Below are 19,579 nucleotides of genomic sequence, written 5' to 3'. Positions count from 1 at the left end.
AGCAAGAAGAAGCCAACATTATTTTGTCTACTTAATCTGTAAAATGAGTAAAAATAATCAAATTAATTTCCTCCACAAACTGGGCTATTGAGCGAAGTATAAAATGTACACTTAAAACACCCGGAAGACACGGCACAGCTGTGCTTCAGGCGACCCGAGCTCGAGTCTCGGTTTGAGGTCCTTTGCCTGTTCCCTCTCTGTCCTCTCCATTGCTTCGTGTCTCATCTACACAATACTACTAATTAAAGGTTAACAAAATATTGAAAAAAATGTAATTCTTAAGCAAAGCAAATTAACAATCCATTCATTGTGACAAATTATATATTAGTACGATTTCTCAGCACAATAAATAGTCAACACAGCTGTATTAAATACATCTTTAATAGGTTCATAAACATTTCAACCATAGTTTTTGTAAATTTATAGTTCAATTATTCATTTAAAGGTATTTATGCTGGTCAAACGCAATGTGAACCTATGGAGTTTAAACCATGAAACACACCATCCCACTCAAGTACACAGCAAGAAATAAAAGCAAGTAAAACAAAAGGCATCAAAGATCAAGAGGAATGACAAAACACATTCAGCACTTATAACAGCATTTTCATCAATGAATAGAGGCTTTTTTTTGTTAACTTTTTTTTTCTGTCTTTTTAACATCAATTTTAGTTTCATACAAGATGAGTGTGTTCATCTCACACAAGAGGTATTACTTTCATAGAAAGAATGGGATTCCTTTGTTAACAATAAACATATTTCACTTCCAAACATCATAACTGCTGACAAGAAGCGCAACACACACATATATTAAATCACAAGTCAACTGAACCATGAAATGCCCCAATTTTTCCCTAAACAATGATTTGACTTAAATAAACACATAAAGAAATTATTTTACTGTGCTCTAATTCTGTACATATATTTTAACATCCAGCACACAGTGCTCTAAAACTTAGCCTTATGAGATTCTAAAGCAACTTGAACAAACCCCGTATGTAGAGGCCAAGAGCTTAGAGACCAGCTAGTGGAAAAAAGGGAACATTAGTCAATGGTGATCAAATAGAAAGATCGGATCACTTTTTTTTTCCTTCACTTGCACATCAGCTTCAATATTTTCCAATAATAAACACTCAGTTTCTGCAGCTCAAGATCGTCCAATAGCGAAAACGTGACAACCCTTCAGACTGTCTACCCCAACAGAAAGCATCAATGCATTTGTAAAACATAAACTGTCCTATTTATATTCCAAATGGAGCATGCAAAGGCCTGGTTAGTGGAAAATAAAAATAAAATGTTAAAGACCATTTGATACCACTACTCTCTCACGGGTTGCAGCCTATTTCAAGGTAGAACATACCTTCATTTTGAAAGCAAATATATACACTACACTCTTCATAACTTAATACAGATCTCTTGCTGAGGTTTACATAAAATCCTTACATTGTGCACAAAGGGCTGCTAAAAAGCTTTGAACGTTATTGCAATTCCGCCGTGAGTCAAGTGCAAGACGATCTGATGTTTTTCCTCTCTTGGTTGCAGCTGAAAAAGTGCGATCGGTAAGGCGTTCTGCAGCAACCATACGATGAACATGTCAACAGTTGGCAAATAACAAGAAAGCCCAATTACAATGAACTTCTCGTGTACTTTTCATACAAATCCAGTCGACTATACGAGGCTGAACGCGCTAAATCTGCTGAACTGCAAATGATGAGCTGTGTCCTCACGTGGCATGGCTCATTCTGTATTCCAGTATCTACGAGATTCAGAGCTCATTTCGCACCATCTGGCAATGCATATTCAAACTGTCATACCGTCACCACATCTTAGAGGCAGTGCATGTTAATTGGTAAGTTCTAACTAAAGCCTTTGTATATAAATAATCTATGCTCTATAAATGCAAATTAGTGGTTGTAAAGAATATCTTTGTTCATTACTTTGAATTGTAAGCATATTTGTATGCCACCTTTAACCTTACACATACCCAAACACACAGCTGCGCAGTGCGCACTCATTCCACTGGCCAAGAGGCCACTGGTCGTCTTTCTAATACTGTAAACATTAGCCCATTAGCAATTAATTCCTTCAGATCTGAAGCAGCCTAACTTATAGCAGCTAATCAAAATGATACAGATTAGAAATAATTGTTATGGAGCAGCACCTGGTGTTTTAGTTTGTGGAAGTTCTGCCTACATCCCATTAATGTGACTGGGGTGTGTTTTGAGGTTTTCTCTCTTTTTTTGTAGAGTTCATGTTTCCCAGGTGGAATACGGTGGCCACTTTATTTGTCTTTAACTAGAGATGTGAGATGCTGCAGGGTACCATTTAATGGTTCCAATGGCAGGGATGACCATAATCATGTAATAGATGGGCCTTCAGGCATGGTCTATAAATTCAGGTCCTCCGGACGGATCTCAGGAATAGGCTGACGCCAGAAACAGAAGGTACTGAATTCTGGGAAACTGAAAGCTGAACTTTGTTCTTTACTCAGCAAGGGAAAGACGTGATCCACCAGCTCGCTCAATCTACTGTACCTACACACAAACAGAAAGAGAAAGAGTGTAAGACAGCTAAACAACCAAAAGCACCCTTCGACTCCCAAGAAGACCTTGAACAAAGTTCAAGAATCAGCCCTCAACCTTCGCATCAGCATAATCTTTGACAGCTGAAGTTGACTTCAGAGTTACTTTTATGTAATTCTGCAGATCAATGTGTGCACTTACGAGGACTTGTTGCCCTTGGTTTGCTCTTGTATGAGCTCTCCTTTGGGGTTAACAGTAAAGATTCTGCAGAGTGGCACTCCAACCTCCTTGTAGGCAAAGACGTCCTGAAATAGACAGTCAGAAGATCAGACTCCAGTTGTCAGGACAATCTCTGCTGTTCTTTCCACCAAGTCCACAAACAAAAATATCCTTCTATGCTAGTTTCTGACATTTTATAATGAAACCGATGCATTCGCCTGAATAAACATCCAATGTCTTACTCCACCCAAACATTATAATTTATTCAGCTGGCCGGTCTGTAGCAGCTGGTCATGAGCGTGTAGCCTGAGGGGACAGCGCTTCTAAGTTCTAAACCTCACACATAAATCTTTACGCGGACCTTTGACTCTGCTGCTGAGGTCAGCTTGCATTGAAAAGAAAGTTAACTGCTGTCCAACTTACATTCGTTCGGTTTCCAAATGCAGCATAAAAGGGATGTTTGTTGAGCAGGAAAAGGTTCTTTATGTCAGTAAGGCATTCGATTTTGAAGATTTCTGGCTTCTTCTCAATCACCTCCCTTTGAGACAATGAAAACATTTGGAATAAATTAAATCAACTACTTGGTACTTGTATATGAGTTCTGCTTCATTGTTTTTATTATTATTATTATTATTATTATTAATTCTGCTTATTAAAGTGATAGTTCACCCAAAAAGGAAAATTCTGTCATTTACTCATCTTCATGTACAGACATGTTTGACTTTTTCTGCGGAACACAAATAGATAGATATCTTGTTGTCTATCTATTAAATGATATTTTAAAGTTTGTAAACCAAACAGTTTTGGTTACCATTGACTTTATCGACAAAAAACAACAAATATTTTGAGGAATTTCTCAAAATATCTTCTTTTCTGTTCCACAGAAGAAAGTTATACCGTTTTGGAACTAAATGTGGTTTACCTATTACTTAAAAACTAGGAAGTTTGTATAATACCTGTGAAATGCCGAGAAGAGGCTACTAGGAGAGAGCATGAGGGGTCCACGGGGCAGGATAATGCCTCCGTCGTTCACCCACTGCAGATAACCTCGCGTCATGTCTGCCATGCCAATTGCCCTTGCTGAGCAGTACAGGAATTTATATCCATTCCTGGAAAACACAAGCACCCTTTTATCAAAACTAGTGTTTCAAGACTCTTAGTCGAGCTTGCTTGTGCCCTTTTAAAACATGTCTTCGAGGAGTGCATTTTCATGGGGTTGAGGACTAAGAATGTAAACTCACTCAGCCACGGAGTGGTAGAGTTTAGCAATGCCCTGGTGCGTCCAGTCCTTCCCAAACTGAGGCAAAATCTGTCCGAACACATCTGATCTGAAAAGCACATAAACATACGGGTGAACATGGCATGTACTAGCAAACGAAAGGAGCAAAATCCTCTGGCGCATATTTGTTCTACTTAGAAGGAAGTCCAAGTCTCATTCAACTGGGTTCCTAAATATAGGTTCCGACATTCTTTTTATTCTTAGAACTAATAGACTTGTGAAGACGAGAGATTTTTTTCTCAGCTTGGGCAAAACTCTGTCATCTACTAATGAGGATCCTCTCCCCACTTTAGCGTTTTATCTCAGATTCTTTCTGAGTGGCATTATGAGAGAGCAAGATTTAAATTGGCTCATTACGGTGACATCCTCCTCCTAGTCCAACCCTGGTCCGGGCGCACAGCACAGTCAGCTGCCCTACTTCACAAACTCACAGAGATGTGTCAGGCAAGCAGGTCAGAGAAATAATAAGCGGCAGTCAATCTGCCCGTTTGATGTTTGCCACCCACCAGCCACTGAGGGCACGAGTCTGGAGGCGGAGAGCATTCGTTTGCATATATGCGTTTATATTACAGCCAGCTTTACAGTAATTAAAAACCAAAGATGGCGGACCAGTATCACACTAATACAGGAGCTGTGAACTCCATCAAACAGCCAGTAAAACTCAGGGAGACACCGTCCTTTAAATGGCACATTGTCTTCGTCATTGTAAGCGTTAGTGGAGTGGGTTGCGATGAAAGATCATTATTAGCGGTTCATAATTTGCCACATACCCGGAGTACTTGTTTTTGATGAAACAAGCTCGGCCTCATCTATAAACCTCTTTTGGTTCTGGCAGTAAAAAACCTGGCAGTGAATGAGTCCTTCTGCAGTTACTAATGGAAATGTTTATGCACACCTCAGCCTTTCCCCCCATTCATGACTACAGTAAACTATAAAAATTAAGAACAAAGGTGGATTTTCAACAAACAACCCAGCAAATGTTTTCATTAATGTGATGCATGTCTGTGGAATACATACTTGGTTATGGTTCCATCAATATCTGAGATGATAACTTTGTCATCCCAGTTCCAAAGGTAGATGGTGCCTTCACAGCGGCACGTGCCCTGGTACTGTGTTGTGATGCTGAATGTCACATCGTTGGGTCCTTCCTTCAGTTTCAATCTAGCCTGTAAGTCAATAGCAATAATAGTTCTGTATAACCACCTAATACCAATAACCACCTGATCAATGCATCTCTTTAACACCACATAGTATCTTTTCTATCTGTGTATTACCACAGAATTGTGACATTATCTGCATAGTTAACTAATATTAATTAACTAATTGATTCATAATCCTCTGCACCACACACTTGACTGCTGAATCCTGCAAAATATATAAATAAACATGTTCATTATTAAATGAATAATAGAAAAAAAGATTAAAGATTAAAATTAAATTGACCTAAGTCTTAATTTTGCAATGCGATCAGTTCATCTACACTACAAAGTCTTCATAAATTTATAAACTCATAAATTTATGAAAAGACTGTGAATTTCCTTTATTTAATGAAGTAGATTTTCTACTGCATAACTGCTTCTCAAGCTGCCAACAGGGGGCGGTCTAGTGCAATCAACGTCATGACACTACCCTTTCAGAATGAGTCACAGAGCTTTTACATAAATTCCTGAAGGAATCTTAAGGGGCAGCTTTAATACACTGACTTACAGAGAGCAGTTGCACTACAGGCAACAGAACTCTGGATCTTTCAGTCAAAACCACTTGGGCAAGTGTTGAAGATGCTTATGTAAATAATAGTCATTGTGTAGATTGACTGTTTTAGCATAGAGTATGTCTACAGAACTAAATATTTCTGTCTCCTTCTAAAAAAAAAAGTAGACTCACAATCTGGTCGGAGGAGAGGCGCAGGGACTTGCGGTAGGAGTGAGTGGATGTGTGGCCGTGTGGTTCAGAATGCACCTTGCGCTCCATTGACGATGCGGCAGCGCTCACCTCCTTCCCCTCCTCATCGCTGGATGAGTCCCTGGTGTCCACTCTGCACTCAGAGCAAACAGGGAATCAGTGAACTAAATTTGCAACTACATCCATTACTAATTTAGATTACAAGAGCACCACAGTGAATGAGACAAAACAGAAAGTAGGCTGGATCGTCCTGATTCACTACTTGTCAACTGATCAACAATCAATCAGAGGAAGGGTCAAAGATAAAACTAATACTTTTATCTTTTACTTGTTTTTGTACAACTAAGCCAGTTAACATAGCTAGTCTATAACCTTTGGCTATATTCAGGGACAACAACCAGTTTCATATTATCTGCACATATTCCATATTCTGACTCACTTGCGGGCATGACTTTCCATTGACAAAGAGGAGCTGCCATCCTCCATTTGGGACTGCTTCATTTCCAGCTTTCCAGTGCTTTCTGACTGTATAACAAGACAAAAAAAGCATTAGTACATCAAATCACACTGCCATACATTTGAAAAACTGCAATAACATATCTGTGTAAACATGTCACCATCTGCTTTTGTTGTGTCATGTTGTGACTGACTACATGACCATTTCATCCTCATGCCTCCAGGTTATTACTTATAGTCTGATGAGCTGCCTGGCCTAATTCTAGGCTGTAAAATTCCACACCGCAAAGTGGTGCTAATTACAGAAGTGCCAGATGAGGGCAAGGAAGGAGCTTGATGAATGATGCCTGAATGACAGCAAAAGCTCTAGAGAGAAGATCTCAGAGGCAGCGCATTTCATCTTCTTTACAACAAAGATGTGCGCTTGTCCTTTTGTTAAGGCAATTAGGTGAATGTTGATGCTTGTGTAATCAAATCTGCAGGCAGAAGTCTAAAGACTAGTGCTGGAATTCAGTGTGATTAAAAGACCAATAACTGCTTAAAGGTTTTGTTCCTACTCCCTGATTATAACTTAATAATATGTTTAAATGGCATACATGTCTAAAGGTCACAACGCTCTGGTCTTACCTGTTTAATAGTGCTGTCTGCTCTCTTTCTCCAGAACCACCAACGGCCCGATTTCTTTGGCATCCTCTCTTTCACCCAAGCTTCCTCTGTAGCCTGAACATATAATTGACAACAGCTATTTGACCTACTAGAGTACGTCACAGCACTGCAAAATAAAAACTTTGAAGGGTTTCTGAAGTAAAAATATACTATTAGGGAGAACAAAATACCTTCGGTAAATTCTTCTGAAATGCTTGCAAACTTAAGATCAAAGGGGCAGCCAATGTCCAATTGTAATACCTAAAAAAAACAAAGAACAAAAAAGGAAATTTGCTTACTAATGTCAGCATTATACAATTATATTTATAATATATTTTTCTTTTATTTAAATTCAAACCAACCTGTTTCCCATTTTAACAACTAAATTTGGATTGTCTATGATAGCTGGATTCTCTGCAAATTCATGGTATGTGATGATATGCTCCATGAATTTTTCTAGAAACAAGCAGAAAGAGACATTTAAATCACTTGAATTCATTAATTATTATAATGAACAGAATTAACCACATCCACTGTTTCCACAGCTACAGCTGTAATTTCCGCATCATGAATGAACACACCCGAAAGATTCAGATACCTTTCGAAATCTCTCCGTTCTCACTGAGTCCTCCACACAGAGACAGAGTGACATCAGGCAGATCACTGGCAGAGTCAGACAGACACTCAGTGCCACTGTCGGCCGCAGCACTGCCCACAGACTGTGGGGACTGAGAGCCTGAGTGCATCCCAGAATCCATCCAGTGCTTGGACCCGGAGTCTGAATCACTGTGAATACACATAACACATCAAGGTCACCTGACACCTGATAAACTTGTTATGAACTACTCCAAGTACCGTAATCTAATCTTAAAAGCAATATACTGTAGGTCAGATGTGTGATTCGCTTTCTACCTCTTAGGAAAGTAGCGAGCAGCAACATCAGGCTCCAGAACATTCAGGTCATCCAGGTAGATGTCCTCTGGGCCCTGGTGCTGACTTCTTTTTGGGACACCTGAAAAAATTTGTGGTCAGCATTTTAGGTTAAAATCAGTAATCAGAACAGCAAGCTCTAAAGTGCTAAAACAAGCCCTCTGAACCGAGGAGGCATTATCTTGATAGAACTACATTAGATTGATTTAGGTACACATTTTTTATTTCTAGAACACATTGAATTAGGCTTGTTAAACATGAATCAGCCACAACTTTATTTTAACTTTATCTACTCCCACACTTCCACTTTCAAATAAAGATAACAGTTTAATCAGATAAAATCAGTTTATGGGCAGAATTTCCTTGAAAGTATGAAAGGGAGTGGTGCTAAACAGGCCCACCTTTCTTCTTGGAGGGTGAGTCAGTCTTGGGGCCAACATCTCCCATGTCTGCACCTATATGAGCAGCAGGGGCAGCAACGGGAGCAGCAGGGAGGATGGATGAAGGAGTGGAGGTCAACATTCCACTAGGTACTGTCTCCAATTCCAACTCAGTGGGAGTTTTGGGGGTCACAGGGGTGCGGGGTTCAGGCTTGACTATGGTACAGCCAGGAGCCCCTAAGGCCCGTTCTCTTTCATCCGTCCCCATAGCCTCTGAGCTGAGGATGACTCTGAAGTGAGTGTTCTCTGAAGGCATTATGGTCACAGTCTTCGGCAGCTCCATCTTTTCTTTCTTAGAAACCTGGGAATCACATTTTTGAGAGTGGCGATGTGCAGAGATTTATTCATGACCTGTTAACTCAAAATCATAGCATAAAGCAGAAAATATTTTGCATGCTATATTCACCTATTACTTTGCCTAGGCAGAATTTGCAGATTTAAAAAAAATTATTTTCTTTAAAAATGGGGGGACGGATTTTCCAGCAGAAAGGATTTAAATATGAAATTTGTTATTTATTAAACAAACAAACAAACATCTAGAACACTATGAAGCATAGCCATTCAAATTATATGGAAATCTGCAGTACTTTCATGTGAATGATATACAATTAAATAACATGAATTTCAAAGAAAATATTTTTTTTTGTAAAACTTGTAATTTACCCTGGTAGATTCTGGAAACCCTCCCCATGTCCACTGCATGTGTGACTCCATTTTGAGCAGGCTCTCTGAGGGCCGAACGACTAATTCAGAGTCACTCTTGGGAGAAAAGGCCTCTGACATGGCATGACTGCTCAAAATATAATAACAAACATCAACTCACATAAACTGGTAAAAACAAAAGGGAAAGTGAAAGTGTAAAAAAAAAAAAAAAAAAAAAAGGAGACTAAAGTCTAAAAACATATTTTGGGCAGTCCTCCAATGTTATAAGTAACAACATATTTTCTGGTGTGTGCAATATAACAAACCTGTTTGATGGAGACCAGTCTCCATCAGAGTAAGGGTAGTTGTCTAAAGAATGACGAACTATTGGTATCCTGGGTTCAACTTCTCGAACTGTATTGATTGAAGATGATCTGAAAGAAAGATTTCCTTTAATCACAGATGTCCACAACATCAGATATTAGTAGGTCTGGTGCATCTGTGATTTGGTTACCTGGTGTTGGAAGCAGCATCCTCATCAGAACTCAGTTCCATCTCAAATATGTCTTCTGTTGAAGGGGTAGAGCTGATGACGACAGGTGGGGTCAGCTCCTCTCGCCGTGGGTCACCTTTATGCTTCTTCCTCCTTTTCTTCTTCTTCTTGGCTCCCCCTGTGCTGGCAACAGGGGGATCAGGAGGGTCCTCGGGGTCCAGTGGATCGTCATCCAGGTTCTGACTTGGCCTGTGATCGCTTCCGATCCAAAACAGGTGACTCTCAGTGGGGATGGGGGAAGTGGCCAGGTGAGCTGGTACAATCTCCTAGAAAAAAATTAGGACACCATTAGAATGGCAGATAAACAGACTTTGCAATGCAAATGTTTTTCAAAACAAAATGCCATTTTCATTCTAAATTATGAAGATTTTCGGTGCAGTGATTAGTATGAGAGACAGCACCTGTGAACTACGGGACTTACATTCTGCTCCTCAGTTTCCTGCACAAAGAAGGCTTCTCCATTATCTCCCAGTTTCATGTGAAGATCCACAGGCTCCCCGTTGATCTCTATGTCAATCTGAAGGAAGTGCAGAGGATTCTTTTACAACAATCTTAATATGGAAGCCATCAAAAGATGTAGCCTCAAACTTTCAATAAGTTATATCTTATAACTTTAGACCTGTGCTTTTCTAATTGTCTGACACCTTGATTCTAAATCAGATGTCTGACCTTTGAAATGTTCATTTATATTTTTATTAAAAAAAAATCTATGTACGCCATGTGTTGTAGATGACCTTAAAGAGCCAATATCCGTTGACATTTACACTGTGATTCCATTCTCAACTCATGACTTTTCACTCTCCCACAAGTGCACATCCAAACTTGGACAAACAGAATGTTTACTCTCCTTAGTGTCCACCCATGCAGTTTTAATCGTTTGCTCACAGGAGACACAATACCCATGGAGGAGGATCTTGCCAGTAGCCACCAAACACAATTAGTGAATATGTGCCACTCTGAGCCAGCTGACCTGCAAAGATGATCACATCACACACCTGATACTGCGACCCAGCACAACGGCAGCCTGACATTTAGCTGTTTGAGTCTCAGATGACATCTAGAGAAACATTATCCTTCAGACAGACAATTTACAATTTATTCCCCTGTGTCCTGTTTTTTTCTGTTTTCTCAGAAAACATGCACTTCGCACGTCTCCTCTCATACCAACTTGTTTTGTCTATTTGGAGGCATCTGAGCCTCAGTATCAGGGTTGCTGGGTGATTTATGTAACCAGCAACTCTGTTGGGTGCAGAGTAACGGGTCAAAATATTAATGTCAGTATAAATTATGACCCCGAGTAAATCTCGAACAGAGAGCTCTCTTACTTGTGTGCTTATGGACAAAACAATCTGGATTTAATTTCACAGCATAGGGAGAAGACTGGGACGGATGTTGCTGTGACTCTTAATTTACTGTTTTGTATCAGCAATATAGTTTATTTAGTTAAACAACACAGGTCTATTTCATAATGGTGGTAAGAGAGCGAGGTCAGCTGTCTTTTATCTGCACTGTGGGCAAATGCGCTACACCACAGTCTCTGACAGAAACTCCAGTAGGAAACTGGGATTAAAAATGGCAAAACGGAGTTAGAAATACCTTTCAAAGGAAGTGAATCTCTCCAATCACAGAGGCAACCTTGACTAAACTCTTCACTCCTCTGCTTCAATTTCCTATCTCTTTTTAGTCATAGAAACCTGTTGCCATAGCGACCACTTCTTTCTAAACCTCTTCACACATCCTGTAGATGGTGAGAAATGTTCCATCCCCCATCTACTGCCGTTGCTCATGCACACTGTTAAATGTTTTATGCTAAACACTAACACATTCTGTCTGTGTTGTGTACTATAGATTATTGGAAACATCAGAAAGGCTTCAATATGACCAGAATGCTTTCAAATATGTTATTTATTGCCTACAATCTTGTTATTTATTGCTGGAGATAAACACTTAGAATAGAATGCACAAATGAAAAATTCTCACTGATTAAGTCTACAGCCCATTTCCTCAACAACTACAACATTTCACTGGGTTTAAATGAGAACAATTGTACACACTGCTTCCGCTCTCACAAGACAATAAATCTTTCCATTCAAGCATTGATTTAGCTTGTTCTGTTAACGCTCACAGAGCCTATAACACATGGAAAACTGTCTGTTTATATGCAGTACCCTCCGCAGGAATCTTGTCATGAACATGCCAGCACAGAAACATGTTTATAGAGCTGGAACAAAGACAGTATTTTCAAATGAGCCATCAGAGACAGGCACAGATGAAGGTATATTTGAAGAAATCAGAATCATGAAGACTTTTGGCAGATTAAAGCTGATCTTCCTTTATTGTCTTCCACAATAGTGAGTAATACTATCATAATAGATTCCAGGCTGGAAAGCAGAAAAGCAAATAATGTCGAAAGCTCAGATCAATTATATTGACAGCGACTTGTCTATGGATTTTTCTTTTTTCTTTGTTATGTAAAGTTTCCAGAAACTCAGTTGCTTGAGAAAAAAACAATATGCTTTGGACTTGTTTTATGACCATGACCCCACAATTATTTTATTTATTTTTAAAAACATCCTACAGTACTTGCACTGCAGTACTTACCACTTTCTCTTTGGAGCGCAGCACACCCAGTTTGCCGAAGCGCACATGGAAAGGGGAGCACTGGTAGGTGCCGTCCTTCTGGCGGACCACCACTACATCGATGCAGCCTGAGAGCGTGGCCTGGTTAATGCCCTTATACAGCTCCTTCATGGTCACCAGCACCTGACCTGCCAACTGCCCCACGTAATTCATGGTGCCCGCCTAAAAAAGAGGAACAGAAAGCAAAAGACATTTAACCACAAGACAACAAACAACAAACACTGCAAAACAAGAACTACTCTTTCTTTTTGTAAATCTTTTCCAATACTGTATTTGTACATGGCATATGTTGCATAATCACCCCTTTACTCATGTTAAAAGTGAAAGTCTCAGCTCTTTTTGGCTGCCTGCCTTTTTAAAACTGTTATCAGCAGACCTGCAGGCGGCTTAATGCTGTTTCATGAGTGGTCGTCTGAATGTGCTCCGACACCACAGTAAAAAAGGTGAACATAAAGAACAAACTTATTACAAACAACTGTGTATTAAAGGGATATTTCACACAAAAATGAAAATTCTGTCAGTATTTACTCACCCTCATGTTGTTCCAACCCCAAGACCTTCGTTCATTTTCGGAACACGAATTAAGATATTTTTGATGAAATCTGAGAGCTGGATCACTCCTCCATACTCCTCCATAGGCTTCAAAAGGATTGAAACTTGCCAGCCTCGAAAAGTTATTAAAGACATCGTTAAAATAGTCCAAGTGACTACAGTGGCTCAATCTTAAGTTTATCAAGCGGCGAGAATACTTTTTGTGCGCAAAAAAACAAACAAAAATAACAACTTTATTTCAACTATTCATTTCCTTCTCTGTTGACCTCTAGTCAGTTAACTTAGTGTAATAGCGTAGAGCTACGTCACACGTAGGCTCACTATTGGCCGACGCTGGTCATGTGGGTGATGCATGTGACATACAACAACAGAAGCTCTACGCTTTTACACTAGTGAACTGACTCGAGGCCCACAGAGAAGGAAATTAATAGTTGAAATAAAGTCGTTATTTTTGTTTTTTTGCGCACAAAAACTATTCTCGTCGCTTGATAAACTTAAGATTGAGCCACTGTAGTCACTTGGACTATTTTAACGATGTCTGTAATAACTTTTCGAGGCCTGCGAGTTCAATCCCTCAAGAAGCCTATGGAGGAGTATGGAGGAGTGATCCAGCTCTCAGATTTCATCAAAAATATCTTAATTCGTGTTCAGAAGATGAACGAAGGTCTTACGAGGTTGGAACAACATGAGGTTGAGTAAATACTGACAGAATTTTAATTTTTGGGTGAACTAACCCTTTAAGGACACAGGATGAGCTAAGAAAATTGAATTTTTCTGACATAATCTGAATGTAAATATCAAAGTACATACTTCCAGTACCCGTTTAACGAGTATAAAAGACCTGGTCTGGATCTGACTAGCATATTTATCTATGACAATGATTTAACTGTAAATAAAACTATTTTAAATTATATAAAAAAAAATCATGTCTAAATTTAAGGTTAATGCCTAGGGTACGAGCCGACACGCTAAATTAATTCCCAGTAGATTGTGTTAGTTAAGTTCACAGAAACACTATTTCTGGAATGTATTATTATGCTAATGACGATGAGTGATTCTGATTTAACAACATGACTCATTTTAGTTGTTATGAGGTCTAACGATGTGAAAATAGGCTAGTTTTTTTCTTTTTTAAACATCAGATCAAGGAAATCACAAGATTAAATACTATCACAGCTTGTATAAATGCCTGGGGAGTTAGTGAAAGGCAAATAACTAAAGTAGAGCATTCTCTCTAACCATAGGGGCAGCCAGAAAGGTCTGAACAGACTTTGCACCCATGGCTAACCTACTTTTTCTTTGGCACAACAGACAGTCACTATTAACATAAACCATTTAAAGCAGGTTTCTGCACACATGCCGTTGCCTTTAAGGGGAGAAAGAAAAGGGATGTGCAAAAAGCTGAGCACAGCATAAGAGTAAATAACACTTGGCTTAGTAGGAAGTGCACTTAAAGTAAAATGTATAACATGCTGCAAATTACTGTAAAAAATGTCAGTACAGAGAGTATGCTTTCAAATGGTAGACTCTAATATTTCAGAGTATGCTCAAAACAGTACCTTATGTGTTGTGTAGAGGTAGAAAAGAAGTTTCTACAAATGTTTGGGGTCAGTAAGATATTTTTATGTCTCTTATGCTCACCATAATTTATACCAATAATGATAATTATTATTATTATTAACTATTATAATAATAATTATTTATTATATATATAAACACAATACAAATAGTCATATTTTAAAATATTATTACATTTAAAATAACTATTTTAATACATTTTAAATTTTCATTTATTCTTGTGATGGAAAAGCTGAATTTAAGCAGGCATTACTCCAGCCTTCAGTGTCACATAATCCTAAAAAAAATCATAATAAATGCTAATTTTGTGCTCAAGAAATATTTCCTATTATTACTATCAATGTAAACAGTTATGCTGCTTAATATTTTTGTTGAAATAGTCACATATTTTTAGTATTCTAATGAATATAAAGTACAATTTATTTAAAATATATTTTTTTGTAGTATTGTAAATGTATTTACTGTCACTTTTAATTAATATAATACATCCTTGCTGAATAAAAGTAATAATATTATTGCCCCAAATATTTAAATGGTAGTGAAAACATTTGTTGAAAAGGGACATTGCTTGACAAAAACGTTTGATTCTGCAAAACAGAACAATTGACCCCAGTCTCACAATGTATTTGCAGGGCAATTTATAGAGCACACTGTGAGCATGGATCATAGCTGTGATACTCATATCAGCTATCTCCAGTCTCCACATATCCAAATATCTGATTCTCCGAAAACAGCCTTAAATCAACTGAACAGAACAGAACAACAAACATTTGTCACCCATGGTCAAGTTGAGTCTTTACGTACAGTGAAACGTTAGGTGCAAAACTTCTGTCAATTAAAACTTTGAATTGCTCCAACACACAATACGACACTGAACTGGACATAGTTCAAACAACTATTAAAAGATCATTATGTAGTAGCAATATCTTTTTATGACTATACTTTTTGAAATATTTCATATCCTAAACATAACAAGCTCATAATGTAAGCCCAGAAGTTTTTGAAGGCTGTGAATGTTTTAGAATTTAAGCAAATAAAAGACTGAAAGTCTCACACAACACAATTAATTTCATTCAATAATTTTATTGTCAAAAACGGTAACTACTCTAGCGACATTATTTGTAAAATCCATTCGGATGCAATCTTCAGGCACTGGCAAATAGCATTACGCTAAAAACAAACATAAATCTTAGACCAAATTAATTAGCTGGAAATCAAAAACTCCACTTATTCCAAAAGATTTGAGATTATCTTTTTTTCCCCCTCCGGTTTTATCTTCAAAACTTAAACAGAAATATCAGATAAAAATATAGGTGTGTCAATCTATTATTGCATAAACTGTTTACTTCACCTGATAAAAATAAAAGAAAGAAAAAAAAACATTTTAAGGCAATTACATGACATAAAACACTGTCATGTCATTAGGCATAATCAGTGCATGATAAATGATAAATGATCAGATAATTAAAGCTTAGCAGGAGTCTTTACTCTACACCCAGCCAGTTATTAATGATGTCTCATTTGCATTTCTCACTCACCCATGATGCCCTAAGGGATGAAGACTCATCTTGCTCACTGTTGTCCTCAGTGAAGCTGCCAGAGAGGTCTGCTTTTGCCCTAGGATGGAGTCTTTTCATCACCGTTTACCTCAAGAGTTTCCTCCCTTACAAAGAATCCATTTACCTCTGTCACCCTAAACACTATGACCGTTGGCCCACTTACCTGGTTTGAATGACTGAACTTCTAGGATCTTCACATAAACTACTATAACCTTTCTGACAGTCCATACACTTGAATAACAGAAGCTGTATTTTAGTTTCGTCAAATCACGTCATATTAGAGAAGGCCTGAGAAATCAACCAATTAGGTACAAGAACTTACTCTCTCTAGCCAATGAGGTGAGAGTAAGGGGTCAGCAGTTCTGCAACAGATAAGACTTGTTTCCGGCGAGGGGGCCGGTGGGGCTGACCGCTGATAAGGGCCTTGAAAAAGGGAGCTGGAGGAAAACAGTAGTTGTATTGCACCCGTCTGTGAAATCACATGAGGAAAACTTCCTCCATGCTGATTCTGACAAACATTCGACTTACTTTAGTTAATGATTCAACTCAAAATATCTTCTATAGCGGCATGGGAGCTCACAGAGAACAGTCATGAAACTGATCTCTAAAGTCTAAACTAGGACTGCACTGATATTAAAATTTAGCTCGATACTTTTCATGTTATGGCTAACAATCAATTAAATGGAAAATATTATAAATATCAATTTTGTCAAAAGTAAATAAACAAAATAAAAATAAAATCCATTGTTTTATTTGCTACAACCAAACTTATTCATCAGAACATAAAAATGTACAGTATCAAGATGGATAACTTAATTTTGAGATCTACTTAAAATAAAGTCATTATTAATAGAGAAGAGACCTCTGGGGGCTAGTTAGTCTTTAAAAATCTCTGGTTAGAAAATAGTTATAGGTTTGTATATAACACTAATGGATTTCTGCAAGTGTGGTCTGAAATGGAGTTGGGTAAACATACAGTAAATGATAATAATATTTGTAGCCTTAAGATTAACACAGAATGTAATAAGATTTAGCCTACAATACTGCATCAAAACTAAAAGGCATGATGAATAATTCATATTAAAAAAATAAAGAATAATCTATATAGTCTTAAACTACACATCCATGTGAAATGCAAAAACATGGATAAAGGAACAATTTCTTTAATAAAAAAAGAAAAGTTTATTACACATATTATAGTAAGATTTCAGCTGAGTAAACAAGTAATTAAAATCTAAAAACCAATAATCGATCAATAGCCAATGTGATGCAAATATATATTACATCCTGAATATTCTCAATTGATTTACAATTTAGTCAAATAAAGCAATCTAACCTAAGATGTCCAAAGGTTTGTATGTTCACCTGCTCTGTTTAACTGACAAACAATACCTAGACTGGAAGCAAATTGTTCTGTGTACCTGTGGTCTCCAGGAACGCCTCTAATTACAGAGTATTTGTTAGGTACATGTTACTGTATCAGTCCTGCTGTTCATTAGGGAAATATCAGGTATAGTACGAAATGTCTGTTATTTGCCATGACAGGCCAAGTAAGCAAAGGCTGCTGACCTTTAAGGATGCAGTGCTATTGCACAGACACATCTGGTTGTACACAAAAACACAATAACAGTTATTCTTTAGCTAGACTCTCTGCTATTCTATATACTCCCTGTTATTCTTATATACTCTCTTCACACTATGAAGCAAAGTGATCTCCACAATAAACAAGCAAACAAAAACTTGCAAGAACTTAAGGCTATTGGGTGGGGATATCAAAATTATTACTGTGCTGTGCTGCTGACACAAATGTTGTTAAGACGTGACCAGTGGAAAAGAATTAAAAAGTCATTTAACAAAATCACAATAATTGTATCACCCCTGTGATGGTCAAATGATGTAGGAGGAGTCATTTTGATGGAGCATTTACTAAATGGCACCTAACTTTTAAATTCAACCACCTGCTTTGCTTTACATTTTTAGTGCTTTGCTGTGTCAAGAGATGTGGGGCCCGGCATGGAGTCGTTCTTGCATAACATAAAAAGGTGATTCGGTTCAAGTTCAGTTACAAAGGGCAATCAAGTCAGCTGAAATATACTGTCTTATGCATTCTTTCTTGGTGTAAAAGAGTTATAAAGCCAATATAATTTGAAATGTCAAAATATACACTATAACACAATCAGTTACTCAATTTTTTACACACCCTTAAATAAAGGTTTCATTTTCAATTCTATGACATTCAGTAGTAAACAACATGACTTGGTATCAAGCATATGGTACCAAGGTATCAATATGAGAACAGCAGTCATACTAAGATATTGTCAATGGTTATACTACATGGGCTATCTCTAAGCTATAAAGGGTAACCTAATATGGATGCAGAGAAAAGTTAACATGGTGTCATGCATTTAAAGTCTCACTAATACCTAGTTAAAATCAAAAGTGTTTTGCTCGCAGTTGTAAACAAGTTCAGACAAGTTTGCCTGTTCAGCTGTTTTTATCAGCCCTAATGCTCACTAATACTAACAGTATGAACCTGTCATTGGTTAACAGCCCTCATTGTTTAGCAGCAGTTATTATAGCAAAACAGTTTTGTAATCGTTCTTATTGAGAAGTCTAAAAATCGCATTCACTTACACACTTAATGCTCAGTGTGCAAAATTCCAGTTGGCCAATGCAAATGACATAATGCTGTTGTTCAGTGAAGTTGTCGTATTTTGCATATAACTCAGCATATAAGTGACATTTTATCTCAAAATGTAGCCTTAACCAATTCTAAATAAATAATGAATAAATATATTACATAAATAAAATAAAGACATGTCTTGTTTGGTTTTAACGAGATATTCGGTTACAGAGAATGTTTCTGTCACAGCATCAGCATTCTGGTTAGCTCGACTAGCCAACCAGCTAAACTGACATTTAACGTTACATCTCTATACAGTCAAATTACAACATGTTTATGTCATTAAAATACATGTTGTATAAGTTTATATGGTATATTTGACCAAAATGGTTAATTCAGAAATGGCCTCGTGTAATGTTTACCTTTCAGTTGCTGTTGTTCTTTCGAAATTGGACGTTATGTCGCCGTCTGCTTGTCCGCTGCTCTCTCGCGCTGACGTTATTCATTCATTTCTGAACGAGCACGGCTGACGGCACCGAATATTTACACCTCTCAGCGCCGAACGGATCCCTCCTGTTTTTCTCGTTTATCATAACAGTGGGCAGTTTTTCAGAGGGTCACATCAATGATACGACCACCGCGAACCGGTCAGAGAGCAGCTCACACAGCGGCGGCGGGTGGCCGTGACGTGACGCGACGCAGCACGCAGACACTTCAAAAAGAGGCCTCTCACGTGACTCACCAAAGCAGAATTCCCCCGTGCGCAGTCTAGAACTCAGTCTAGAACTGACGAGATAACCACCACAACCATTTCCTTTTAGGAGTTTGTTTGTGATTGTTTTGTTCAGTTACTATTAAGCAAACAACCGGTTTAATTTACGAATCCTAAATGACGTGCTCATATTCATGCACTTGAAGCATATGTTTAGGGCTGTTCCAGGGCACTCCAGGTTGGGCAGGTTTTCTAGACAAACACATTTTCTGCATTGCAACGGGTTCATGTTATTGCATAGCACTGACTAATGGTTTTATGATTAAGATC

The 19,579-nt window shown here is 38.0% G+C and overlaps 1 protein-coding gene across 2 annotated transcripts; it reads right to left on the bottom strand.

Moving 5' to 3' along the window:
• Nucleotides 1–363: 363 nt before the first annotated feature.
• lpin2 (lipin 2) lies at nucleotides 364–19,475 on the bottom strand. Of its 2 annotated transcripts, XM_077229834.1 has the most exons (21): nucleotides 16,078–16,146; nucleotides 15,894–15,972; nucleotides 12,187–12,387; nucleotides 10,007–10,102; nucleotides 9,547–9,851; nucleotides 9,359–9,466; nucleotides 9,054–9,180; nucleotides 8,352–8,691; nucleotides 7,933–8,032; nucleotides 7,619–7,806; nucleotides 7,383–7,476; nucleotides 7,212–7,281; nucleotides 7,003–7,095; nucleotides 6,359–6,444; nucleotides 5,902–6,052; nucleotides 5,035–5,183; nucleotides 3,980–4,066; nucleotides 3,695–3,847; nucleotides 3,162–3,276; nucleotides 2,721–2,824; nucleotides 364–2,531 (listed from the first exon to the last, which is right to left on the bottom strand). In XM_077229834.1, the coding sequence occupies exons 1-21, from the start codon at nucleotides 16,140–16,142 to the stop codon at nucleotides 2,384–2,386; spliced, it is 2,859 nt and encodes a 952-aa protein (XP_077085949.1). In that variant the 5' UTR covers nucleotides 16,143–16,146; the 3' UTR covers nucleotides 364–2,383. The 2 variants fall into 2 exon arrangements, with proteins under 2 accessions (XP_077085949.1, XP_077085956.1); XM_077229841.1 differs by lacking the exons at nucleotides 15,894–15,972; nucleotides 16,078–16,146 and adding an exon at nucleotides 18,960–19,475.
• Between the last annotated feature and the right edge of the window lie 104 nt (nucleotides 19,476–19,579).

This window comes from Siphateles boraxobius, unplaced genomic scaffold, assembly GCF_051911475.1.
Source record: "Siphateles boraxobius isolate OS27281-9 unplaced genomic scaffold, OSU_SipBor_1 1, whole genome shotgun sequence".
NCBI lineage: Eukaryota > Metazoa > Chordata > Actinopteri > Cypriniformes > Leuciscidae > Siphateles > Siphateles boraxobius.
Note: the sequence above shows the minus strand (reverse complement) of the source record. Positions and strands in the feature narration are given on the sequence as shown.